The sequence below is a fragment of the Sarcophilus harrisii genome, chromosome 1 (genome assembly GCF_902635505.1).
Source record: "Sarcophilus harrisii chromosome 1, mSarHar1.11, whole genome shotgun sequence".
Classification (NCBI taxonomy): Eukaryota; Metazoa; Chordata; class Mammalia; order Dasyuromorphia; family Dasyuridae; genus Sarcophilus; species Sarcophilus harrisii.
Window position 1 is genome coordinate 124875106 of NC_045426.1, and position 22245 is coordinate 124897350.

Consider the following 22245-nt stretch of genomic DNA (forward strand, 5'->3'; position numbering starts at 1 on the left):
ATAGATTATAGATAGATAAAATTATGAACAGAATTTATTAGAAAAAAAGCAGGGATAATAATGATTTCAGACAAAAAGCTAAAACACACTTAATCAAAAGAGAAAAAATTAAGAAAATTATACGATGTCATTCATTTTAATCAATGTTATTTTAAAAAACCAAGATACTATAATATTGGAGCATTGCTGTGGGTTAGGAAATGATGAATTGGTAGTTTTAGAAAAAATACATTAGCTTTTTGTATTGCCTTTTGCACCACTCTTTAATTTTTTTTTCTAATTTTTGCTCTCTCTTACTTGATTTTTAAAATCCCTTTTGAGCCCTTCCATAGCCTGGGACCAATCTTAATTTTCCTGGTGGCTTTGGATGTAAGAGCTTTGTATGTTCTTCTGAGTGTGTTTTGATCCGCCTTGCCACCATAGTAACTTTATGATCAGAAGCTTTTTTTGTAGTCTGCTTATTTTTGGCTTTTAACTCTTTGTTAAAGTAGGACTCTGTTTCCAGGGTGGAGGATGCATTGTCCCAAGCTTCAGTAGTTTTGTGCAATTGCTTTCAGAAATCCTTCTAGGGATCTGACCCTAAACACTTTTTTCTGTCCTGGAGCTGTTAGGAGGGTCCCTTTCCCACAGTAGCTATAAAATTTAGTATGCTAAAGCAACAGAGTGCTTTCCTGGGGCTGAGACTGGGCCTGGTATTGGAATTGCACAGACATGGCCTGCACTAAAATTGCATGTTGGACTTCCACTCTGGTATCACAGACCTTTTCTGCTGACATTCTAAGTTGTCTTCAGTTGGAAAATATTCTACTCCAAACTTTGGTTATTCTGATGCTCTAAAATTGTTTTTAGAGTCATTATTTAAAGTCATTGTTTGGGGGAAAAGGTTGGATGAGTTTCTGCCTTTATTCCACCATCTTTTTCTAAAATGGAGTTAAGGCAAATTATATTTTTGTAAATATACATCCCTTTCAATTAGATTGTCAGGTTTATTGGCATGCAGTTGTGTGAAATAGCTATTAATTATTGTCTTAATATCCTTTTCATTGGTGATGAATTCACCCTTTTAATTTCTGAGGCTGGTAATTTTTATTAATCAAATCTAATTTTTCCCAATATAGTCAGCTCCTTAATTTATTAATTCAATAGTTTTCTTACATTCATTTTTGTTAATTTCTCCTTTGATTTTCAGAATTTCTAATTTGTTATTTAATTGGGAGGGTTAATTCATTCTTTTTCTAAGTTTTTTAGTTGTATGCCCAATTCATTGATCTCCTGTTTCTCTATTTTATTCATGTAAGCACTGAGATATATAAAATTTCCTCTAAGAATTGCTTTGGCTGCATCCCATAAATTTTGGTATGTTGTCTCATTACTGTCACTCTCTTGATGAAATTATTGCTTCTATTATTTGTTGTTTGACCATTCTTTAGGATTAGATTGCTTAATTTCCAATTAATTTTTAGTCTATTTTTCCATAGCCCTTTATTGTATGTAATTTTTATTGCATCATGATCTAAAAAGGATACATTAATAGTTCTGTCTTTCCACATTTGATTGTGAGGTTTTTAATGCCCTAATACATAGTCAGTTTTTGTATACTTGCAAATGTATTGCGGAGAAAAAGGCATATTCCTTTCTATCCATTCAATTTTCTCCAGATGTCTATCATATCTAACTTTTCTAAGATTATATTCATATTCTTAACTTGTTTATTTTGTGGTTAGATTTATCTTATTCTGAGAGGGGGATATTAAGACCCCCCCCCATTAGTATAGTTTTGCTGACTATTTCTGTAACTGACAGCTTCTCTAAGAATCTGGATGCTATGCCACTTGGTGCATATATATATATATATATATATATATATATATACACGCATACATACATACATATATATATATGTAGTATTGATATTGCTTCATTATCTTTTAGCAATATGTAGCTTCTTTCCTTATCTCTTTTAACTAGATTTAATTTAGATTTATTTCTGATTTTTGCTCTGTTTGATAGCAGGATTTGTAAGTTACCCCTGCTTTTTTCCCCCTTTAGTTGAAGCATAATATACTCTGCTCCAGTCTTTTACCCTTACTCTGTGTATATCTCTGTTCCAGCTGTGTTTCTTGTAAACAATGTATTGTGGGATTTTGACATTTGATCTATTCTGCTATCCACTTCCATTTTATAGGAGAGGTCATCCCATTTGCATTCACAGTTATGATTAATAGTTGTTTATCTTTCTCCATGATATTTTCTCTTCTGTTTATCACTCTATTTTTACCCTGTTCTTCCTCAGCAATCTTTTGCTTCTGACCATGACTCCCTCAATTTGCCCTTCCTTCTATCACCCCTCCCCTCTTCTCTTTCCCCTTTGCCCTACTAATTCTGGCTTCCCTTTTACCAGTCTACCTTCTTTTTTTCTTTCCTCTTTCTCCTCCTACTTCTCTATTGGGTAAAATAAAATCTATACCCAACTGAGTGTATATGTTATTCCGGCTTCAAGTCAAATCTGATGAGGTTAAGGTTGAAACGCATTCTTCCTTCTTTCCATCTATTGTAACTGGTCTTTTGTGCTCTCCATGTGATTTAATTTAACCCATTTTACCTCTTCTTTCCGTTTCTTCCTTTAATGTCCTTTTTATATCATCATCACACCAAAGTTAACGGATATTCATATCCTCTTATGTACACTTTATACTCCTTGATAAAAGAGGTTGCTATGCTCTTTCCTGTCCTTCAAAGTTTTTTAATTCATTGACCTTTACCCTGTGACATTCTGATTTAAAGATATATTAGTTCATGCCCTAATAGCTATTAAACTGTATATGCCTTTTAATCCAGCAATACCATTATTAGAGCTATGCCCCCCCCCAAAAAAAAATATCTAGGGAGAGAAAAAGGATACATATATGAAAAAACAAACATATATATATATATGTATACACATAACACACACACACATATATATTACAGTTCTTTTTGTGATGGTAAGAATGCAAACTAAAGAGGCGTCCATCAATTAAAGAATTACTGAACATGTTATGGCATATGAATGTGACAGAATATTATTGTGAAGTAAAATATTATGAGAAAGATAATTTTAGAGAAACCTAGGAAGGCTTATATATACTAATATATGTGAAGTGAAGTGAAGTTAGCAGAACAAGGAGAAAAATTTATGTAAAACACTGCTATAAGGAGAAACACTTTGAAAAGCTTGTGAACTCTGACCACCACAGTGACTAAACAATCCCAGCAAACTTGGGATGGAGTTTATCATCTGTATATTTTGTTTGAATACACATATTTGTATTTTTTTTTTTGCTTTCTCAGTGAGGAGGATAGGCTAGAACAAAGCTTCTTAAACTGTAGGTCATGATCCCATGAAAGCTTGTGTAACTTCATGTGGGGATTGCAAAATTATGATTTATTATCAATAAATATTTGATTTGCATATCTCTTTTATATATCTATATACTTATGGTTGCATTAAAAATTTGAGAGTGAAAAAGGTTGTGAGCAGAAAAAGTTTAAGAAACTCTGGACTAGAGTAGAGAGGTAGGTTGGAGAGAAGGTATAACTTTAATTGAAAATAAAATAAAATTTAATAATGCCTAGAGAGAGCAATATGGAACTATGCCCAAAGGGCTATCAAATTTTGCATACCCTTTGATCCAGCAATGTTTCTACTGAGTCTGTATCCCAAAGAGATCTTAAAGGAGGGAAAGGGACCCACATGTGCCAAAATGTTTGTGGCAGCCCTTTTTGTAGTGACCAGAAACTGGAAATTGAGTGGATGCCCATCAACTGGAGAATGGCTGAATAAATGGTGGTATATGAATGTTATGGAATATTATTGTTCTGTAAGAAATGACCAGAAATGATTTCAGAGACGCCTGGAGAGACTTACATGAACTGATGCTGAGTAAAATGAGAAGGACCAGGAGATCATTATACATGGCAACAACAAGACTACATACCACAATCAATTCTAATGGACATGGCTCTCTTCAACAATTAGAGGATTCAAACCAGTTCCAATTGTTCAGTGATGAAGAGAACCATCTACACCCAAAGAGAGGACTGTGGTAACTGAGTGTGGATCACAAAAGACATGAGTATTATATGTAAGTGCTTACCTATCATGACTAACTTATTGAAACTATTCAAACTTTTTACTTTTGTTAAATTTATTTTGTCTGTTGTGTTTCCAATTTAAAGGCTATGTTAAATTTAGTTTTCTCAGAATTATTATAGAATTAGAGCCAGAGGGGAACATAAAAGACATTTGGTCCTCACCTCATTTTACAGAGGAGCAAACTGAGACCCTGAGCGTGAAAGTAACATGCCAAAAGTCACAGAAGAAATAAGTGGCAAAAGCCATTATCTACACAAATTTGGCACATTTCTGTTTTTTGGAAATAATTAAGAAAAATCTATTCTCATCTACCACTATCCTTTCCCCCCTTAGATTTATGACTCTTGTCAGCATAATTATCTTTATATGCAAACTGTGTTCCTTTGCTTTTCATTATATCATATTCCAGACTTTTGTTTAATTTTTCATTGCTAATAAGTAGTCCTGAATGACTTAGGACCATAGTTCCTAAGAACATGAGTTCTATTTTACTTTCAAGATTTTCTCTTTGACCTGGCAGCACTGGAGCTTATATTTTATAGTTTCTTTTTGCTAGTATCCTATGAATTCCACTGATTTATACTTTGGCCTCTAGTTCTAATAATGTAATTTTCTTGCATAGTAACATGAAATATTGCAGTATTTCTCTAGCAGGCTAATGATTATTAGGTATTTTCTTATTGAGCTCTGTTGCTAGATCAATTTTCCTTATTTTGATAAGGTGTCTGAGTGGGTTATGTAAATGTGGCTCACAAAATGCACTGGAATTTTGCTCATGCTTCTCTAAAATATATTGTTATTTCTCTACTTAGGGAACAGAAGAAGAGCCTCAAAGCCATCCACTCCACTCTCTGAGAGAACTATACTAGATCAGTATTAGTTCTATCTGCCCCACTAAATATTATTGACCTAAGAATTTGTAGGTTCAGAATGTAGCAACTTTCTTGGTCTACTGTAGATTAAAGGAATAGTGTTGCCTTTAGCTTATACCCACCAATTTGATTCTTTATCATCAAATGTTAGTTACACAAAAGACAATCACAAATAACAAAAAGAGTAAACTCATTTATACAAGGAGATAGCAAACAAAAATCAGAGAAGTTATACAGATTAGATTTACAGGGGTCCTCAAACTTTTTAAATAGGGGGCCAGTTCACTGTCCCTCAAACTATTAGAGGGCTGGACTATAGTAAAAACAAAAAGTTTGTTAAAAAAAGAAATTTCATAGCCCTGGGTGAGGGGGATAAACGTCCTCAGCTGCTGCATCTGGCACGTGGGCAGTAGTTTGAGGATCCCTGGATCATTAGAATATATGAGAAAATACACAAAAATGAAATGGCTTTTTAGATGGTAATAAAATGATATGTTCTCTTAACCAAAAGAAAGATTCCAGTTTCACTCAGGGGAAATTCCCTTAAGTTTTTAAGGATATAAGCTGGAAATCACAAACACTGAGAAGCTGATTCCCTATATATTTCTGCCATTTGTGATGTCTATGTCTTTATCTTTTTTCTCTCTTCCTCCTTCTCTCTTTCCCTCTCTTCCTCCTCTTTTCTTCCTCTCACTCCCTCTCCCTTTCGCATCTCCCATCCTCCCTTCCACTCTCCCCTTATACAGGGGTGCATTCTTTCTACCAATCAGGAAACTCTTATGCAAAACGAAAACAGGCTTAGCTGGAAGCTACTGCTATATCAGGTATCCTTTCATTTCTGTCTTTTTTAACTTTGCTTTAGCAATTCTTTTTTGTATTTTAGGTTCTGTTTCATTCATTCATTTTTCTCTTCAGATTATATTGCTTTGTTTAGGTTTTCTAAAATTCTATTCTAATTTGATAATTTTTCTTTATTTCTTATCTCTTCCTCCAACTCTTTTTATTAAGCTTCACTTACTCTAGAGAGGTCTTCTATTTCATTCTTTGTTCTGGAGTTCAAGGTGCAATTATTCTCCTATAAATTTCTCAATGCCTTCTTTTATCCCATAGTATATTTAAAAATTGTATCAGGAGATTTTTTTTTTTAGTTATTCATTCATTTAAGCTCTTTGCTGGGTTTTTTTTTTCCTTAGTGCCTTTGAAAAATTCTGTTCTTGGGGCAGCTAGGTGGTGCAGTGGGTAGAGCACCAGCTCTGAAGTCAGGAGGACCTGAGTTCAAGTCTGATCTCAGACACTTAATACTTCCTATAGGGCTATATAACCCTGGGCAAATCACTTAACTCCAATTGCCTCAGCCAAAAAAAGGAAAATTCTGTTTTTTCATTTTGTCTCATTTCTGTGTTTTAAAATGATTAAGGGAAGGAAAACTTAAACATGATCTCTTGATCTCTGAATCATCTTTCTGTAAGTCTAATGTTTTCAGAGAAATAATTATTTCTTTCTAAGTTAATAACCAATTATTTAGATTTTCCCTTTCTATTTCCTCATTTGAAAATGAGACCCTGGTAGGCCATTCAGCCAGCATCTGAAGAACATTGTTAATAGATGAGATTGCTCAAACTCTTCACTGATTGTTAACCAATCAAAGTTGATTTCCACCTTCAAGTTGATTTCCTTCCTCCCTTTCCAAAGGCTTTTTAAGCATTCAGAGGCCTCCAAGGGTAGTCTCTGGCTTATGAAAGAAAGCCAAATAATCATCTTTGTATTAATTATTTATTAGTCATAATTAATAAATTTATTAATGACTAAGTCTTTCAAACATTTCATGTGAAAGTTTTCTTTTTTATCAAAATGTAAAATAAACAAGTCCTACTCTGAAGCCTTATTGTGGCATAGAGCTTGTCTTGGGTTCTTGAAAGCTTTGCCAATAGATAATAACCTTTCTAGGACTGCAAGTTCTGAAAAGCACAGTTCTGAAAGCAATCTGAGTCTTTTGTTTAAGGAACAATCTGGTAAAGTACAAATATTCTCATAACTAACAGACTGGCCAATAGGTGACAAATTATTTGGACATGGAAACTCATGAAACAAAGGAAAATGAAAATAGCCTTCAAGCCATTCTTCTTTTATAGTAATGGAGGGGAGTAGGTTCTAAGAATTATATATTATAATAGTTTTTAAAGCACTTATAAATATAACCAAAACATAAAGAGTTTGAAGTATAAATTAGTCTATGGGAATTTATTCTTTACTTACTCTTGATGATTATTTTACCTTTTATTATTATTATATAATTTATTATCTTTGTAATTATCATTAAACTGTCTCCTAAGCGATTTAATAAATATTATAGATCAATCTCAGAGTTTCTATACCATAGTCTATATATCAAGGTACTCTCAAAGGGGAATTCTAATATACTAGAGAAAATAAGACACTTGCCTTCAAAGAGAAGAGTATGGTCATAACTGAGATAATCATAATGAAGAGAACTATGTACATGAAGAACCATGAACTCCAATGAAACCAGTTTCTAAGTCCCATGATGTGCATATACTCCTATTGGGGAACAAAAAAGAAAAAAATTTATTACATTATTTTGCATTTACTTGCTGCTGTCCTGGTGCAGCAAATTATAACCAAAGTCCTAGAGTTAGGGATGAAGTTGTCCTTTTTTTCTAATGCTATTATTTAAAGGGCCAGGGCATGGTTGGAGGGAGGCTTGAACAACATGGAGAAGAAAGACCTATTGATAAACGCTTGAAGGTAATGTGTGGGTCTGGGAATGTATTTAGAGCAAGGGGAGTAAAAATCTATGTTATCTGTATTACATTTGTATACTACAAACATATTATATTGAAAAGGTGGTAAGGTACAGCAAAAAGGTCAGATGCAAGAAGATAGCTTTAATGAAGAAAAAATATCAGAAAGATGTATTCATTTAAAAAAGTCCTTTCAGATAAATGTTGAGTACAATTTAATATTTGCATTCAGTTACTGGAAGAAATCTGTTAATTTCAATCAAAAGCAACTGGAAAAGTTTTTTTTTTTTTTTAGCAGTTTATTTTTTTAAAAAAAATACCATCTTTCCTTTGAGACTGACTAGCAAATAAAGTTCCCAATCTGTAGAGGGCCGCAGATAGTGGGGGAACTCTGGGTAAGGTATAAGACCCTTTAGCCCAGAGAAAACCTGCTGACAATATCTGGTTTGGCTCCCCATTTCCCTTTGTGTTTATACCTTTTTCTGATAAGTCAAGGAGGACATGACCACCTGTGTTACTTACAGCAGGGTGTTTACTCAGTGTGATTGATGGTTCTCTAGTTCACATATACTTAGTACTCAGTGTGATATGGTGATATAATGGTTCTACAGTTGGCACATGCTCAGCTTGCTGTAGTGATGTATTGTACTAAAGTATTTAAGGGCCGAGAGGACTTGAAATAAGCAGACTTGAGTGTGTGTGAGGGAGTGTGAGCTCAAACTCAGACTCCAGACTTCAGACTCTATCCCTGACCATCCTCGTGGTGACTCTTCTGCTGAAACCAAGGCTGGTCCAGAGATCCTCCTGAAAGCTAGCCTGGGCATTACACCAATCATTTAGCTCCAACAATCAGTAGCAAAAATAAGTAGTATGAACTAAGGATCCATTGTAACAGATATGAAAAACAAGGGGAATGCTTCAATAGCCAAGTGAGATTGTGCTGTTTGTGTTTCTTAAGCACATAGGATTTCAAAATATCAGAGATCTCAGATATCTACCCTCAGATATCTACACACACACACACACACACGCGCACGCACACCACTTTTGTCTTCATTTTATGGATGAGTTAACTGAGGCCCAAGAAGGGTTAAATGATTTGCACATAGTCCCAAAACTAGTAAATGGCAAATATTTGAACTAAAGATTTTGAAAATTCCAAATCTAATATATCTTTTTTTTCCTATAATATAATGACTATATATTCCTGAGAAATAAACAGATTGGGCTTCTTGTTAAAGAAGAAAGTGATAAGAGTAGCGTGCATACACATACACACACAACAAATAGTAGCACAGAAAACACCACATAGGTACTTACTAATACATGTGGATTTGGCATATGAACCTGAAGTCACATGTTACAGAATAAACAATATCAAGAATACAATATGCTATATGGAGAAACATTTACTTGGAATGCTTGGAGAAGCATTATACTATCAACTGTTTTAAATAGAACACATTTTTATTTCCCCAGGCTAGGAAATCTATACACAAAATGTAATTAGTAAGGAAAAGAAAACAAATCCCTAAAGAATTCTTATTGTGGGGAGCAGATAGGTGGCTCAGTGGATAGAGCACTAGTCCTAAAATCAGGAGGACCTGAGTTCAAATTTGGCCTCAGACACTTAATACTTCCTTGCTGAGTGACCCTGGGCAAGTCACTTAACCCTAATTGCCTCAATAACAACAACAAAAATAATTATTTTGCTACCTAGATTTAGAAATGTATTATAGTCCTGTAATTACATTTTTAGAAGTTAAGTCTTTGGCATTTTAACAAAATATGATTTATTTCTATTTAGTCTCTTGATAGTATTTATCATCCCATTACTACAAAGAACTTGCTCCCTCAACTATTCCCTTGTTAGTATTTCACAATAAATATTTCTTGATTTGAATCATTAGGAACTCTGTAAAAGTTATAAGGCTGAAGTGGTACTCTGAATAAAGTGGACAAAGTCCAAAGAACTATAGTGAAGTACATTTAGCAAAGGCTAAATTTATTGGATGCCAATAAATACTCGTATTCCAATGTAAATTTGAGTTATCACCATAAAAATGAGATACTCAGAAGTAAACTTTTTGTCTCCAGATGACAGAAATACCTTCAAGATAAATCATAGATCATGCCAATAAATGGATTGCTATGTTGGAATGTATACACCTGTACGCGCCTCAAATCTGAAACTGGGCCATTGAAGGAAGGGAAGTAGAAAATTAGTGATGCTGGCCATACTTCATAAATATTAATTAGTAAACCTGAGTATGAATGCATGAGGAGCTACATGTTGCTCTTGGGTGTAAAATGAGAGCAATGACCATAACTGACACTTTCTATCATACTTTAGTTAAATAAGTCTTCATTGTTTTCAAATTCAAATCTATATTTATAGCATTTTTGTGCTATTATTACAGGTAGTAAATTTTTGTGAGTGAAAAGACTGTGCTTGTTTAATATTATTTTTATTATTATTATTAATTTTGAAATTATTTAAAAATAATTATTTATAAATCTGAAAACTATTGTACTTAAGGGCTTGAAGGAACCCTTCTGTGATTTCTTGGTTTCATCAATAGTTAGATGGGTATTACTATTTTTTTCTTGAGGATATAAAATGAAAGAAGTGCTAAGGACTTAGTTCTTTGCAGTAATTAGGGGAGCATAAATGTATGAGCATTTACTTCCTCTCTGAACATCTAATTTGCCTCTTCTTACAAGGTTGAAAAATGTATTTTCTGCCTTATTATCCCATTGCTATCCCTTATGAGATTAGTACACGTAGCAAAAGCTGACTCCAAGGAAATAGGAACATGAAGAATAATCTCCTCCGAGGAACCTCATTAATTCTTATGACAGTTTCCAAAAGATTATTTTTTTAAAAGAAAAACCTCTCTTTCTCTCCTTTAGAACCAGTTTTTAAAAAAAAAAGAAAAAAGAAAAAGATGGTAAATTGTAAATCGGCATTTCCTTCTTTTATAAATAATTTAGAAGAGCAAACTAATTACTTGGCTGCCTTAGTGCTTAGAGAACATACTGATTTGATATTTGGAGTCTTTCACTGAAAAATACTGTACCAAGACAAAAATCTGAGATCTACAAACGTTTTAAGTATAGTATACTACAAAATAGCTGGGTTCTATAGCTTCCATTCTCTCCATCTCAAATTTCGGTATAATTTTACCCATCCTTTTCCTCTGCTTTCCTGTCTCAACACAGGATCCTTCCTTATTTCCATGTTTAACCTCTCAACCAATGCTCTTAGTGAGCTCTTGTGCTCTTTAATCACATCCTCTCTTACTTCCTTTTGATCTATATTCCATGCCTCTTTTGACTGGCACTTTCTTCTTTGCCTGCAAACATGATTAAGACTGTTTTCTACTAAAAAATAACCTCCCTTGACTTTCCTATTTCCTCATCTAAGCCTTCTATGCTTTCCTTTCTCCGCCTCCATATTCACTTCTTAAATACGTTTGGCTCTCCCCCTCTCCCACCAGTTGTGATTTCTCCTTTCTATAACTACTCACAACACTTAATATAACATTTACACGATTCTGCCATTGTATGTCCTTGAATACATACATTAGTTGTATGATTGTTAAGGTCCTGGCAGATAGGAATTGTGCATTTTTGTAACCTCTAGTGCCTGCCACAGTGCATTAAACTTAGTAGAACCTTAAGATCTGTTGAATTAATGAATAAATAAAATGGTGTGGAGAAGAGAAGTGTGTACCTTCTTCCTGGATATGTCACAAGGAGGGCAACATTGTTGATTAAGTGTTCTCCATTTCCTGGGTAGTTAACATTAAGTGAACACTGTTTGCCTCAGTTTCCTCATCTGTAAAATGAGCTGGAGAGGGAAGTAGCAAACAACTCCAGTATCTCTGCAAGAAAACCCGAATGGGGTCACAAAGAAACAGACATGACAGAAACTACTGGATTATAACACTTATACATTTGGGCATCTCTCCCACAGTAGAAACTTTTTAGTGTATTAAATCCCCTGTAGGGGTTCTTGACAAAGCTCTAAGTGATTTGAGTTAAAAATTATTTTTAGGGCAGTTGGGTTACATAGTAGATAAGGTAAGCCAGAAGTCAATAAGACTTATCTTCATGGGTTCAAATCTGGCCTAAGGTATTTCCTTACTGTGTGATCCTGTACAAGTCACCTAACTCTGTTTTTCTCAGTTTCTCATCTGTAAAATGAGATGGAGAAGGAAGTGGCAGACTACTCTGGCATCTTTGCCAAGAAACCCCCCATTGGGGTGACTAAAAGTCAGATACAACTGAAAATGACTGAATAACCACAATGTACAAAACACTGTATTAATAGTTAGAAATACAAATACAAAAAATAAAGAGATCCTGTTCTCAAAAACTTTCAATTATACTGATGATTTGTTAGTTTTATTTCATAGATGATCTCAAAAAGCTAAACCAAAATTAAGTTTTGCCATTTTTCTTACTGGAAAAACTGGAAACATGCTGTTGTAATTTTATTTGTTTTGTAATTATAATTATGAGATAAAATGTCACAATACATATTACTGTAAATGTAGTGCTCACTGGCACAACACCTTCACAGAAATGGCGAACATGGATTTTTAAATCATTCTCTGATAGTTCCTATAGGTAATCACTATAGCATGAAGAGAATTTGCTTTCTATTTTTTTTCATTGAATTATTTTTTCCTCTAAGCTGAGGAAACAATTCAGAAAAAAAAACTTGCAAAAGTCTTTGTTGCAGGACAATTCTGGATTCTGGCACAGAGTAAGGCTGCCACTTCTCTATCTGGGATCACAATGATACTCTTTTATATCAGAAACAGAAATCAGGATAAAATGGATGCCTTTCTTTTGTGTTCTCTCTCTCTCTTTTTCTTTCCTCTTTTCCTTCTGCTTGAGCCAGCAAGTAAGATGAGGGCAATGGAAGCTGGGATAAAGTAAGGAAAACCTGAGTATCAATCATTACTTGAAACCTTGAAGAAGATGGGAGAACTATTGGGGCATGGAGGAACAGTTGGCACTATTAGCTCACTCAGAACCAAAGAACAACAGCCACTCTGATTTCAGTCTGACTTTAGGTAGGTAAACTGGGAAAAACACTTGTCTTTACAGTGTTCCCTTTAATTTTTGATCTAAGAAAGGAGAATGAATGACCCCATTCCTTCTTTTTCAGAAACCTTGGATTTGCATTTAAGATCCTTCTTATCCACACCAAAAATTCTGGAAGAGAACTGCAACAGAAAAGTGACAAATATAATGACAACTTTTCCATCAGAAGTGTTTATTTTCCTTTTCATTTGGTTATTTTGTGCACAATAAATTATGTGATCAAAACATATTAAATTTAGGAATACATGAGTGATGTGAGAAGTGACCCAAGAGAATGGAATAGACCCAAGAAGAAGAGTCTCTGAGTCAGATACAAATAGTAGATTTAATTATTAATAATAGATTTTATTATCTGCTCAATATTTCATTTACTTTTACACTTAACTCCAGTGTTACATACTAAGACAATTGAAATTCTGCCAACCAATGACAATTACCACTTTAAAAGATAAGAAAGGTAGTGCTAGGTTAGTATTACATATATGAATAAATGTGAATACGGTCTGAATTCAAATCTCCTTATATCAAGTTTATCCTTACTCCCAATTCATGCTCTATATAGCTTCTAAAGTACTTTTCTTAAAGCACAGTAGTATCATCATGACTTCCTATTCCACATTCTCCCAAACCCCACTAAACTCCACTAACTCTCTACTGATGCCATGATAAAATATAGAGTCCTTTGGAAATTTACTTAATATTTTTAATTTCCCCAGTTACATGTAAAAATTTTTTTACATTTGGTTTTAAAACTTTTGAGTTTCAGCTTCTCTCCCTTTCTCATTTAAAAGACATCTGTGATGTTATGTAAAATATTTCCATAAACCTCATGTTGTGAAAGAAAACATCTCTCCCTCCTCTGCAAAAAAAAAAAAGACCTTCAAGAAATACTTTTTTTTTTTTTAAGTATGCTTCAATCTGTATTCAGATACATTCAGTTCTTTATCTGAGTATGGCTAGCATTTTTTTTATCATAAGTCCTTCAAAGCAGTCTTGGATCAATATATTGTTGAAAATAGCCAAGTCATTCACAGCTGATCATCTGACAAGATTGCTATTACTTTGTACACAGTAAATTTCACTTTGCTTGAGTTCATGTAAGATTTTTTAAGGTTTTTCTGAGAGCATCCTGCTCATCACTTCCCATAGAACAATAGTTTTACATCATAATCACAAAGGACAATTTATTCAGTCATTCCCCAATTAGTAGGCCTCTCTCTAATTTCTAATTCTTTGCTCTGCGAAAAAGCTACTAAAATATTTTTGTACATAAAGATTTTTCCTTTTTTTTTTTTTAACATTTTAAAATCTTTTTTTGAGATTTATGCTTAGAAGCGGTATTGTTAGGTGAAAGGATATATGTGATTTTATAGCTCTTTATATTTTTGATCATTTATCAAATGGGAAATTTTTTCTAAAGTAATTTTGACTCAGTTTCTTATATATTTGATAAATGAAGTCTTCATCAAGGAAACTTGCTTCAAAATTCTTTTGACAATTACTATTGTTTTTTTTTCCTCCCCTGTATTTTCTATTTTCTTTCACCCTGTCTCTCCTCAAAAATGTTTTCTTTTTGACCACCCATCCTTCAATATGCCCTCTCTCCTATCACCCTCCCCCCTTCTCATATCCCTTTCCTCTCCTGTAAAATAAAACAGATTTCTATAATCATATTGGGTGTGTATGTTATTTCTTCTTTGAACCAATTTTGAGCAGAGCAAAATTCACTCACTCTCCTTCCCTCTCCTCTTTTCACCTGTTTGTAAAAGACTTTTCTTGCCTCTTATGGCAGATAAATTATATCATTCCACCTCTCCCAGTATATTCCTTTTTCATGCATTAATTCAATTAATTCATGTCTCTCCCATACTAATGGAAAAAAAAATCTGAAGAAAAATAAAGGAGGGATGGAGAGAGGTAAGGAGGGAGAGAGGAAGAGAGAGAAAGAGAGAAAGAAAGAGAAAGAAAAAGAGAGAGAGAGACAAAGACAGACAGAGAGAGAGAGTGGGGTAGAGAGAGTGAGAGAGAGGAGAGAGAGAGAGAGAGAGAGAGAGAGAGAGAGAGAGAGAGAGAGAAAATGTTTCAATATGTATTCATACAAAATCAGTTCTTTCTCTGGGTATGGATAGTCTTTTTCATCATAAAGTCTTTCAGAGTAGTCATGGATCATTATACTGTTGAGAACAGCAAAGATATTTATATCTGGTCATTCCAAAATATTGCTGTAAATTTGGGTACAGTACATTTCACTTCGAGTTCCTGAAGGACTTTGCAGGCCTTTTTTTTCTGAGAGCATTCTGCTCATCATTTCCCTCAGAACAATAATATTCCATCACAAACACATACTACCATTTATTCAGCCATTCCCCAATTGATGGGCATTTCCTCAATTCATTTTTTTTTTTTTTGTCCTGAGAGCTGCTCTCAGGAGAGAGCAATATTTTTTGGTACATATCTTTTCTTTTTAAAAAATCTCTTTTGGAATTCATGCCTAGTATTGGTATTATTACATAAAGGATATGCATGAATTTATGGCCCTTTGGGAATAGATCATATCTTTGGATCATTTATAACTTGGGGCATGGCTCTTATTTTTTTACTACATTGACTCAGTTCTCTGTTTGAGAAATGAGGGGGTCATCAGAGAAATTTGCATTAAAAATTCTTTTTACAATTACTATTGCTAACTATATTTCTCCCTCATTTATTCTATTCTCTCTCTCCTTTCATCCTGTCCATCCTCAAAATGTTTTGCTATTGACGATTCCCTCCCTCAATATGCCCTCACTTTGATCACCCTCCTCCCTTCCAGTATCCCATTCCCCTCCTATTTTCCTGCAGGATAAGATAGATTTCTATACCCCTATTGAGTATGTATGTTATTTCCTGTTTAAGCCTATTCTGATGAGAGTAAGGTTCACTCACTCCCCCTTTGTTCCCCCTCTTCCCGTCTACTATAAAAGCTTTTTTCTTGCCTCTTTTTTATGGCAGATAATTTGTATCATTCCACTTTTCCCTCTTCCTTTCCCCCAGTACATTCCTCTTACTCCTTAATTTAATCATTAAAAAAAGATATGATCCTTTTATTCAACTCACAGCCATGCCCTCTTTTTATACTCCTTTCTAACTGCTATAATAATGAGAAAGTTCTAATGAATTATAAATATCATCCTTCCATGTAGGAATATAAACAGATAAACCTTATTAAGTCCCTTATGATATCAATTCCTTGATTACCTCCTTATGCTTTTTCAGATCTGTATTTGAAAATCAAATTGTCTATTCTGTTCTGGTCTTTTCATCTTGAATACTGAAAAATCCTTTATTTTGGTGAATGTCCATCTTTTCCCCTGATGAATTATACTCACTTTTGCTGGGTAGGTGATTCTTGTCTGTAATCCTAGATCCTTCACTCTCCAGAATATCATATTCCAAGCTCTCTAATCCTTTATTGTAGAAATTGCTAAATCTTCTGTTATCCTACCTATATCTCAATTGTTTCTTTTGGATGCTTACAATATTTTCTCCTTGACCTGAGAATTTCAGAATTTGGCTATAATATTTCTGGGGATTTTCATCTTGGTATCTCTTTCAGGAGGTGATCAATGGATTCTTTCAATTTCTATTTTGTCCTCTGGTTCTAGTAAGTCATATAATTTCTTGAAAAATGATGTTCAGCTTCTTTTTTGATCATAGTTTTCAGGTAGACCAATAATTTTCAAGTTATCACTCTTGGCTTTCTTTTTCAGGTCAATTGGCTTTCTACTGAGATATTTCACATTATCTTCTATATTTTTCATTCTTTTGGTTTTGTTTTGCTGTTTCTTGATTTTTCATAAAATCATTAGCTTCCATTTGCTCAATTCTAATTTTTAAGGAATTATTTTCTTCAGTGAACTTTTTTACTTCCTCTCACATTTGGCTAGTTTTACTTTTTAAGGCATTTTTCTCATTAGTTTTTTCCTATTTTCTTTTGCATCACTTTCATTTCTTTTCCCAATTTTTCCTCTATCTCTTTTACTTGATTTTCAAAATCCCTTTTGAGCTCTTCAATGACCTGAGACTAATTCTTATTTTTCTTGGAGACATTGGATGTAGGATCTTTTACTCTGTTATCTTCTTCTGAATATGTGTTTTGATCTTCCTTGTCACCATAGTAATTTTCTGTGGTCAGAATCTTTTTTTTGGTTGTTTACTCATTTCCCCAGCATATTGCTTGGCTTTTATCTCTTTGTTGAAGTAGGGCTCTGCTTCCAGGATGGAGGATGCACTGCCCAAGCTTTAGGAGTATTGTGCAGCTGTTTCCAGAGATCCTTCTAGGGACTTATAAGTTTTCAGTTCTTCCAAGGAAAAGTATGTTTGACTGACCACAAGCACTTTTTTCTGTCCTAAAACTGTGAAGAGGATCCCCACCTCCCTGTGGTTACAAGTTCTGGTGTACTAAAATAACAGTCTTTCCTCAGAGCTAGTAAGGAAACCAGTGTAGAACCCCTTGACCATCTCTGGGCTTAGAGATCTGGACAAACCTGTCCAGTCAGTGCTGCCATGGATTCAGAGGCTCTAAGACTTGTTCCTGTTTTTCTGGGGCCAGGGTGGGGACAGCCAGCATTGGGATTACATGTCTCCCACTCTGGTGCAAAAGACCTTTCCTGCTGATCTTCTAAGTTGTCTTTGGTGGAAAATTGTTTCACTTCATCTTTTTATGTGTTTTGACATTCTAAAATATGTGTAGGGTCATTATTTAAAAGTATTTGAAGGGGTTTGGGGGAAAGCTTAGGCAAGTTCTTGGCTTTACTCCACCATCTTGGCTTTCTGGGGTAGCAAATACATCTCTTCTCTTGTACAAGCTGGAGACTTTGTGCAACTCAGCCTCACATAAATCCAATTCATGTGCAAGTCAAAACATCACCTGTGATGTCACCAGTCCTCTTCAAAAATGAAGGACAAATAACCAAGTGCAGGTCTGTGTCACACAACCCCCTCAGAAAATTCCAGTGACTTCCTATTGTCTCCGAGAACAAATACAAAATGCTGTGTTTAGCATTCAAAGTCCTTCATAACCTGATCTCCTTCTGTCTAGAAGGAAGAGAAAGAAATGGATAAAAATTTGCAGTTTTTCATGATAAATAACTCCAAATACCTCAGATTGATTGTAAAACAGCCAGTAGGCCCATAGTTAAGCTTGATTCTTTCAAAATAAGTTCACTTTTATTTGTAACATAGAGATGAAGTCAATAGGATCTTTTCTTAAAATGGAAATATGGGTTATATCACTATCAGCAATAACAGTCCTGGGGCAGAACCAAAATGGCAGAGTAGAGGAAGTATAATAGCCAAATTCTTCCAACTTCCCCTCCAAACAACTTTAAAAATAATTTATTAAACTGAATTCTGGAGCAGGAAAAACGGAAACAACAACTGCTTGGGGTGAAATATTTTTTGAGACCCAGACAATTTTGGAACATTAGAAGTGGCTGCACCCATAGAAATGATACCTTTAGAAGCTTTCAGCCCAAAGATCGATTAAAAAGGACTAAACTGATTAAAAGAAGATTTAAAATTAGTCAAAAGAAGATTATAGGGGGTCTGTGCTGAACAATGGGCAAAGATCAGGTGCTATTTGGCAACTCCAACCTACATATGCAGTTACAGAAAAGAGAGAAGAGCGAGAGCTTGTGGCTGCAAGGGAGCAAGAATCCTGCTTTGGTAAGGACCAAAATTCAGATCAGGAGTGAACTGACCATACCAAGGACCACAGCATAAAGCAGTGGTCATATCATCACATCCTTAGATTAAGGATGTGATTACATCCCTGAAAACTAGCTGTGAAAACAGCATCATGAAAAATACCAAAGCTTAGGAGAATGGCACATAACCCACTAACACTGGAAGTGAGCTAAGTTCAACTTAAACATAAAGTTCAAAATCAAGAAACAGACTGGGAAAATGAGTAAATAACAAAAGAAAGACTTACTGTGAAAAGTTGCTATGGGAGGATTCTGGGAAGATGGCAGAGTAGGTTGGTAAATCATAAACTCTCCAGATTCCCCCTACAAACAGAATAAATTTGTGCTTCAGGGCGAACATAGGTGAAAAATGAAGAAAAAAAAAGATTTTCTCCAGTTGTATCGAGAGGATTTCCTCTCGATACAACTGGAGAAAATCTGAAGAAAGACCAGGAGCCAGGATTAGCTCCTGTGAAGTGCAAACACCTCCAGGCCTGCTCTGCAGAATCACTGGGGAACTCTGAGGCTAGCTGTGTGGCTGGAGCCTCAGCAGGAACCACAGAAAGTTTCATCTCCCAACTCCCTGCTTTGGGAAGACTGAGGGAATTGTGCCTGATTAGGAAGGCCAGGCCCAACTGTAGGGCAGGGACACGGATCTGGGCAAGAAGGAACCAGCAGCTGTGAGTGCAGAGGCAGCTGGGCAGGCATGCTGCTGGCTGGGGGGACTGCAAAACGGGGGAGCCCTTGGTTTGGGGTTCCTGGTCAGAGGGGAGAGCTGCGGTGAAGCCAAAGACACCATCCCCCCCACCTAATGATTAGAGGTGCTGACAATAATACCTCTTATTTTTTAAAAAAAACCCACCAAAGAAGAAAGAAAGAACCCCATTACAGACACATACTAGGGAATAGGAAAGACCAAGTTCTTCTTCACAGTAAGACTCTTAAATTAAAAAAAAGCTTCTACCCAAAAGAATAACATGGAATAGCTCCCCACTCAGAGAGAATTTATAGAACTCAAAAAAGAATTTAAAAATCAAATGAGAGACCTTGAGGAAAAACTAAAAAAAAAAAATCATTCAAGAAAAACTAAAATTATTATGAAAAAAAAGTTAACCAACTAGAAAAAGAGATACCTAGTCTCAAAGATGAAAATAACTCTTTGAAAATTAGAATTGGTCAGGAGAAGCCAGTGAAAACTATGAGAGCCCAAGAAATAACAAAACATTATAAAAAATGAAAAAAATAGAACAGAATGTGAAACATAAGAAAAATGACAGATCTGGACAACAGATCATGAAGAGAAAACATAAGAATGATTGAACTGCCTGAAAGTTATGACCAGAAAAAGAACTATGACACAATAATGCAAGAAATAATCCAAGAAAATTGTCCTGATGTGATAGAAGAGGAGGAGAAAAAAGAAATAGAAAAAAAATCCATTGATTATCACCTCAACGAGCTCTTTTGTGTAAAATACATAGGAGTATTATAGTCAAATTCTGAAACCCCCAGATTAAAGTGAAAATTTTGCAAGAAACAAGAAAATAATAATTCAAATATGCTGGAACTACAATGAAATTGTACAGGATTTATCAGCAGCCATAATAAAAGACCATAGATTCTAGAATCATATCTACCAACAATCAAAAGAACTAGGCCTGAGGCCAAAAATATCATATCCAGCAAAATTATCTATTAATATTGAATGAGAAAAATGGGACATTCAATTTTCAGGACTTTCTATTTACTAAACCCAATTTTAATAGAAATTTTAACATATAAGAGTCAGTATTAAAGATCAATTACAAGGCACTCAACAAGACAAATTGTCTATGTTTTTTATAAATGGAAAATGAATACCATATGTTTAAGATTGTCATCAACAATAGGGCAACTCAAAAGAAAGAATGGAACAGAGTTAAGGCAAAAATAGTAATTCTATAAATGAGGTACAGAGGAGGAATAGACACAGAGACACAGACATTAGAGGGGGAAGAAAGGCTTGTAGCTCTGAAAACCTACTGATGCGAGGAATGAGTTAAATAGGTAACACTACATACATACCATGAAGGATATAACACCCTCCAAAATCTATAAAGAAATAAGGGAAGAGGGATGGGGAGAAGGTGAAACAAAGAGTGAGAAAGGAAAATAAAGGAGGAATACATGGGGAAGAAGAGGTTAAGTAGCAAGGCAAATTAGGAGTAGTATTAAAACAATGAGTCAGCAGGGATAGGAAAAATATATTTCTTCATTGTGCTTGCTTAGTAGACTTACTTATGTATTATCTGGCACACCCTGAGGATGGAGATAGTCACCATTTTTGAATATGGGATGTATGATCAGAGAAGGGCAACATGTAAAAGGTGAATGAAAAAAGACTAAACTAAAAAGGGCTGTGAACTCTGAAGGGAGGAGAAGACTTAACCTTAGAATAAGTAAGCTTGTTCTCCTTTTTGTATCAGTGTGTGAACTCTCATGGAGTTTTTATATCCACTTTTGCAGGAACATATAAAAAGTTTAAACTGTTTCACTCATCCTGAAGTCGTTCATTTACTATACCCTTTTTGGAATTCAGAATTTTATTTATAACGCTATTGGAAAATGGTTGAATAAGTTGTGGTATATGAATGCAATAGAATACTATTGTTCTATAAAAAAATGATGAATAGGAAATTTTCAGAAAAGTATAAAACAACTTACATGAACTGATGCTGAGTGAAGGGAGCAGAACCAGGAAAATATTGTACATAGGAGCAACAAGACTGTGTGATGATCAGTTATGATATACTCTCAGCAACACAGTGATCTAAGACAATTCCAATAGATTTGGGATGGAAAATGCCAGCAGCTGGCTATGAAGACTGAATACCATTGGTTATGAAGACTGATTACAGAGCAAAGCACACTATTTTTACTTTTTTGTTTTTTTTATGGTTTTTCTCTTTCTGTTCTGATTTTTTCACATCACGAAATATGGAATTAATACGGAAATATGTTTAAAATGATTGTACATGTATAACTTATATTGCATGCTATCTTGGAGAGGAGGATGGGAAAGGAAGGGAGGGAGAAAATACTTGGAATTCAAATTCTTACCAAAATTAAGAAATTGAAAACTATATTTATATGTAATTGGAAACATAAAATACTATTAAGTGAACAAAAAAAGATTCAGGGAACATATTTGATAATATGCACTATAAGCCCATGAAAGAAGAGGATTAAAAGAACCACAATTAAAAAATAAGAAAAAAAATTCCCAGGACCAGATGGATTTATATGTGAGTTGTACCAAACGTTTAAAGACTAATTAATTCCAGTACTATATAAAGTATTTGAAAAAAAAAAAAACAGGCAAAAAAGGAGCCCTACTAAATTCCACATAAACATGGTTTTGATACCATGGGAACCAGGTAAAACCTGGAAACCAGGGAAAATGAAAACAGAAATTATTGACCAATTTCCTTAATGAATACTGATGCAAAAATTTTAAATGAAATATATCAAGGAGATTATAACAATATAACACAAAGATCATATAATGGCAGGGAGTCTTTATACCAGGAATTCTGGGCTGGTTCAAAATTAGGAAAACCATAAACATAACTGGCTATATCAGTAACAAAAAC

General features: G+C 34.5%; 1 protein-coding gene across 13 annotated transcripts in view; it reads right to left on the reverse strand.

The window, feature by feature from the left end:
- LOC100913752 (ATP-binding cassette sub-family A member 3) overlaps positions 1 to 22245 on the reverse strand; it is a 243396-nt gene that overhangs the window by 154642 nt on the left and 66509 nt on the right. For 12 of the 13 annotated variants that reach the window (XM_031963816.1, XM_031963863.1, XM_031963847.1 and 9 more), the window contains one exon: positions 7450 to 7566. In XM_031963816.1, coding sequence (XP_031819676.1) covers positions 7450 to 7566 — 117 coding nt within the window. Of the gene's footprint in view, positions 1 to 7449; positions 7567 to 11505; positions 11626 to 22245 lie in introns of those variants that run through there. The other variant, XM_031963887.1, reaches the window with a different exon arrangement.